This window comes from Xiphophorus hellerii, chromosome 5, assembly GCF_003331165.1.
Source record: "Xiphophorus hellerii strain 12219 chromosome 5, Xiphophorus_hellerii-4.1, whole genome shotgun sequence".
Taxonomy (NCBI): domain Eukaryota; kingdom Metazoa; phylum Chordata; class Actinopteri; order Cyprinodontiformes; family Poeciliidae; genus Xiphophorus; species Xiphophorus hellerii.
Genome location: NC_045676.1, coordinates 29,753,413 through 29,759,481, shown reverse-complemented (window position 1 = coordinate 29,759,481; position 6,069 = coordinate 29,753,413). Strand labels below are relative to the sequence as shown.

Here is a 6,069-nt window from a genome sequence, read left to right as displayed (position 1 = left end):
ATGTAAGAGTGTAGCTCAATTTAAAAATACTGTCAGAGAAACATGGAAAAGTATGGGCTCCAATTTTGGGGATGAAATTATGGAATGTTCTTAATGTATCTGTGCAAAGTAAAAACATGAATCAGTTTAAATGAGATCCATGATTAGTTGTAGCAATAATCTGGTAAACATTTATTTCAGAAAAAAAAAAGAAATTATGTACAGACTTTTGTAACTTTTAGAAATTTGTGTTTATTTATATTTGTTAAAAGTGTAACCATATTATGGCAATATATTATAAGAGAGATGATCTGTGAAAAGATCAATCTCCTCCACTTCCCTCCAGTGCTACTATGGCCGTCTGAAGAAATGCGCCACGCCCAACCAAAAACAGCCAATCAGAGCCAGGAGGAGGGTCTTAGTGCTGTCAGTCAATAAAACTTCCAGAAAACTACAAAATAGCTGAAACACTGAGTTCCTTTTAAGCTTAGAGTTGCTTGTGAACCATAAAACATGGAAAATTGACCAACATAATCAAGGATTTTTTTAAAATTGTCATACCACTTTTGCTTGTTTGTGGTACAAAATTTGGACTCAGGTCCCAGATTAAAAAAATATTTGATGTGTGTTGAGGATTTTGACGATTTTGACAATGGCACTTGAAAAAATGTAATGTCTGTTACTGGATTTCACAGCTGTTGACTGTCCGATGTGTTTATGATGTTTTTCATGCTTTCACAATATAAAACACTTTTGAATTGCCGTGTTGCTGAAATTTGCTGTACAAATGAACTTTATTAAGTGATAATATTGTTCATAATGCATACATTTATCTATAGGAAATACACACACCAGGAATGTCTTCAAACTGCCCCAAATGTAAATCAGCCTCGGGGAACTAGATTTCCTTGTTTATGGAAGTGTAAAATCATACAGGCATTCTGGCAGGCAGCATGTGGGGACATTCGCTCTGCTACAGGACAGACACTTCCCCCTCTACAGTCTAATGCTGTGTCTCCTGGGGGTTACAGCCTGGGCACCTCTATATTCACATACTGTAGAAATCAGACATTTCCTGTTGATGATGGTTAGAAAGTCCAGGGTCAACACTAAGACCCGCCTCCCGGCTCTGATTGGTTGCTTCTAGTTAGCGCTAGAAGAAGGCAGAGGAGCTGGATGTGTTTTACTGTCACGCAGTGACAGTTTCAACAAATATGTAAAAAAGAAAAATAATTCTTAAAAGGGACTTACTGCAGCTTTTAAAATATCTGTCCCTATTGGCAGTAAATTACATACATGCCAAGTGATTTAACTGTATTTGTGCGGTATGAGTTGTGTTTTTATTGTTCTTTTTTCCTTTTTCTGAATAATCAAAATGTCTAATATGCATAATATATATATTTTTTAAAGTTGATCCATGATTTTTTTTTTTTTACTTTAAATTTATTAACAGAGAAAGAGCACCACATCTGTGAAGATAAAAATATATCAACACATAATGTATATGATTTAAAATACTAAAACATTTGTTATTTCATAACAGGCATGGGAAAGCAGAACACCACTGTGTTTCCTAAAGATATCCTTAGGCTTCAGATGGAAACGCCAGTGGTTGTGGATGCATTGTTTCAGCTGCGTTTCCGGGAGGAAGCCCTGGAGGAACCTAATATGAATTGTCTTCCTCCAGCAGAGGGAAATCCTGCACAGTACAACAAAGCGAACCTCATGATAAACGTCTTATAAAATCTAAATAAATGTTATGTTAACTGCACAATAAGCCTTTTAGGGGTTTTTGTTCTACTACTGTCTACTATTGTCCAGCTGGAATACTAATGGAGCTCTTTTTTTTTTTGATAAATGAAAATTACTTGCAATCTGTGTCCAATTCAAAGTAAATGACATAAATGAGCATTAGTGGCAAAGATACAGATTGAGAACTAGATTTATAGTTCAATACTATACTAACAGTATTGTACCTTTTGAAACTAATGCTGGGAATATCTGAACTGAAATAAGTTCCAATGTTAATGAAAAATGACATATATAAGAAATATCCAAAACACATACAGTATAATAGGAGTGGCATCACTTGCCAGTTTGAAGGGTTTTCAGAGAGGAAGATAAGTCTGTCTCGCCCTCTAGTGTTTAAATAGTAGGGATGCAAAAATCTAAATTCATTTTTTTTAAATAAATATTTTTTAAAATCCAAAATAAAAACAGTAAAAATGTGCAACCAAAAACAAAAAGAAAAAAAACAACTGTATTTAGCGAATTAAGAAAAGTGATCTAAAAACTAAACACATCCATCAGCTTTTTTCCCCAAGCAATACATTTATTCTGAAAAAACCAAAACAAAAAAAACAAAACTGTCAGTTCCTACAAATGTATTCGATCATTAACTTGTTTTCATAGACACATTAAAATCAAATAAACAAATAAAAAAATGTGCACAAAACAGAATTGGTACTGGAAGCTTAACAACTCACTTAATTTTGATCAAACAGTAGAAATACACAATAGACAGACAATGAGAACTTACTGAAATAAAAAAAAATGGGAATAATTTAAATATGAGCTTAGGATATATTTTGGATGAAAGCTGGATCTGACCTAACCAAGGTACAATGAAAAATAAAAACTATGAAAGATACTGTACATACCTGAACAACATCTCACCTGAACCTGCATCTAAAACTCAACAAGTTCAACTAAAGGAATCATAAACTAATTTTAAATCAAAGGGAGCAGATTTATGGTAAAAAAAAAAAAAATGGTTTGAAGGAGAGCAAAGTTCTCATTATTGTTTTAAATGAGAAAAAAAGGAAAACTAAATTGCATGTTAGTTAAAAATGGTAAAATTGATTAGCCAAAAAAAATTTATCAATTTAATTTCCCCCTGGGATCAATATATTATTGAAATGGATAGAAGTGGCGTGGATTTCCTTGATCAACTCTGATCCATGAAGATGCATTTAGTTTAGTTGGAAATTACTTGATCAAATATTGATGTTCAAAGATCTAGAATTATCTGCTTTTACTGACCATTTATGAGCGGTTAATCGATGTTCTGCAGAAACTGTAATGCATCAATGAAGTCAGCAGATGTTTGTTCCAAAAGATTTCATCTGTGCAGCTTCTACCTACCTTTTTCTTTCTGCCATGAAAAACTGGTATATAATTTACTAGACAACAATTTGCAACTGTCAAAACCTTTTGGACAAAGTCTCCAGTTCAGACTCTTATTCTTTTTTGTTCAGGTACCTTAACAAGAAAACTTAATGGAGAGAATATAGTTTATTTTATGTATTTGTATTTGTTTTTTTTTACTCCATTTATTTATTTTTTTGTTTTACCTTTTTATGAGTCTGTTTAGCATTTAGCATCCCGAGCCAAACTCCATTCCAACAGGTGGCGGTAATGAACCAGAACGTTGCTTGCACACCGACAAGAAGAAGAAGAAGAAGAAGCTTCATCGAACTGGAGGATTTTTCAGAGCGGCGCGTTGCTGCTAACGTAGCTAGCAGGAGCTACGTCAATCTACAGCGAACTGGTTTGTGTTTACAAAGAGCGCTACCAAGGTGATGTCTTATTACTTCCAGACTTTGTTTTATAAGAATTCCCCAGCATGTTGTGGGTGGCCGTTAACTTGTCAGTTTAAACTGTAACTTTTTACATCGTTCTAGTTTGTTAAAGAAGTTAGCTTATGGCACTGGAGTTTTTATGCACTGGTATGGTAACTCCTTTTTAAAAATATTTGGTTGTCTCATTGGATAAATACTAAGACTATAAACTGTTTAGTCATTTTTGACTTTGGAGTTCAGCGCTGTTGAGGTTAGATTTAACAAGTTAACTTTAACTGAGTTCTTGAAAAATATTTTACCGTAATTATCATTAAGTTGCTAAGTCAGATTAGGTAAGCCTTAATATTTCTGTTTTTTTTTTCCTGTTCATCCCACAACAACTTTCTGCTTCTGTGTATAAAGTTGTTTAACTATTGACAGTATAACAGTAACCTTCTGCTTCAATATGGATTATTAATAAGTTCTGATTTAAAAACGTATACCAAGCAAAGCAATGTTTTTTGTTGGTAGTCATGTGAGAAAGAAACAAAGTCCAATAAATTATTTGGACGCCAGAATAGAAGAAATGTTTGGCAAAAACCAAAACTGTCAGAATATTTTGACGCCAAAGACCTTTTTTTTTTATTTTTATTTTTCCCACAATTTTGTTGGTAATAAAATGGGGGTAGAAAAGTCAAATAATTATGATAAAACGTTATTTCTAATTCAAAGAAAAACCTCCATGTATGCACACATTGACACCTCTGGCTTATAGAAAAGCGTCCAATATATTTAATTGTTTTCTTTGTCCAACTTGGTGGGTGCAACATATAATCAGGTGTGCTAAAAAACAAAACAAAAAAAAACTTTATTTATTGTACAATTAAGTGATTTAATGGAGGTTGCAGTTTTGATTCAACAGCATTGCAAGAGTTTCCAATAACGCATGTGTTCCTCACCTTTACCTGATATTTATTAACAACATATATTGCATCACAATATATGTTGTTGGTTGAGTCATCTGTAAGATTATTTTGTAATCAATCTGTTATGAAGAATGTAATGAAAAATAATTATTTGAACTTAATAATTATGGTTAATCATTTTTAAAAATCGCTTAAGGATTACTTACGATTGTATTTCAAGGTTACCATAGAATCCATGTGTTTTTTTTTCTATCGCTGTTATGATGATTTTCACTCATATTTTTTTGCCTCTTATTAGCATTCTTTTACAGCTAGAGCATTTAACATGGATCTGGAAGATGACACCACTATTTTAACGACCCTGAAGTCCTTTAATACCTTCATTAGTCGCCATGAACATCCACAGCGTCCGTCAGAGCAGTCGGGGAGCGGGAACCTGCAGCCTCACTATAAGCGCAGCATGGAGGTACGAAGAAATCATTTACATAGAGCTGAACTTCTCAAGACCACTAATTAGCCTTAACATTGGTTAGTTGGATTTAATGTTTATTTTATCGATTGATTTATTTGTAGTTTCTGGAAGCAGCAGAGAGGGTTCACTCTCAGCACCGCTACCTGCAGCTGGACCAGGAGAAGAAACAGATGGAGCTGAGTCACAAACGAGCTCGGTTCGAACTGGAGAAGGCAGCTTCTGAAAGCGCTCGAAACCTGGAGGTACAAGACAAGTTCAGTGTCTGATAGAGATGCACCGATGATTTGATATCAATATTTGTATCGGTTCCGATAGATTGGGTATCTGACAATGTGCCAAATCCATCAGGACAGATCTATTCAGTCTAATTCTACGCTTTGTGCTCAGAGCGACGTCACGCTTTATTTATGTTACATTATATTTAGTATTCCTAATTGCACTTAGTGAACCATTTGGAAGAAGGTTTGTTGTTTTAAATTTTACATGTTTGACCAAGACAGTCAACCTATTGTTATTGTTAGTTTTTTTTATTGATATTATTTATCTTAATTGGCTGTTCTACTCCTAATAGCACTGACTGAAAAACTGAAAGTTGTTTTTACACGTTTGTCCAGGCTTGTGAAGCTGTTGGTTTATTTCATTGTGCTGTATTGGTGCAGAGTTATCAAATTAATTTGTAAATTCAGTACATTTATATCCGTGTTTTAAAAAAGAAATATTTTAAATCCATTCAGCTCTGTTTTTCTGTAAAGGATCGGTATCGGCCGGCACTAAACCTCAGATATCGGTATCAGTGTTGTAAGTGGGGAAAAAAGTGGATCAGTGCTTCTCATTATCCTATTTTAATTGATGTTTGTCATTTATGGCAACAAATTTCTTATAAGATGTTTATTAATCAGCGTCTCAATGAATTCCGATTAATGATGTTTAAAATCCCCTAAAACTGCGCGAATTGTTGGGCGGATTACTTTTGCTACTTTTCTTCTATTTTCTATTTTATTGCTGTAACATACATTCACAGCGATACAGTTACTTAAAAAAAAAGGTTGGGCTGAAACGATTAATCAGATTAATTGTGTTGTGATTTTAAGATAAAAGCACCTTTTGTCTGTAAATATGTTTTAGCCAAAAC

At 33.7% G+C, this 6,069-nt stretch overlaps 1 protein-coding gene across 1 annotated transcript in view; it reads left to right on the top strand.

The window, feature by feature from the left end:
• Positions 1-3,420: 3,420 nt before the first annotated feature.
• Positions 3,421-6,069, top strand: part of mad1l1 (mitotic arrest deficient 1 like 1) — a 54,213-nt gene continuing 51,564 nt past the window's right edge. The window contains exons 1-3 of the mRNA XM_032563642.1: positions 3,421-3,557; positions 4,764-4,931; positions 5,039-5,179. Coding sequence (XP_032419533.1) covers positions 4,791-4,931; positions 5,039-5,179 — 282 coding nt within the window. The 5' untranslated portion in view covers positions 3,421-3,557; positions 4,764-4,790. The remainder of the gene's footprint in view (positions 3,558-4,763; positions 4,932-5,038; positions 5,180-6,069) is intronic.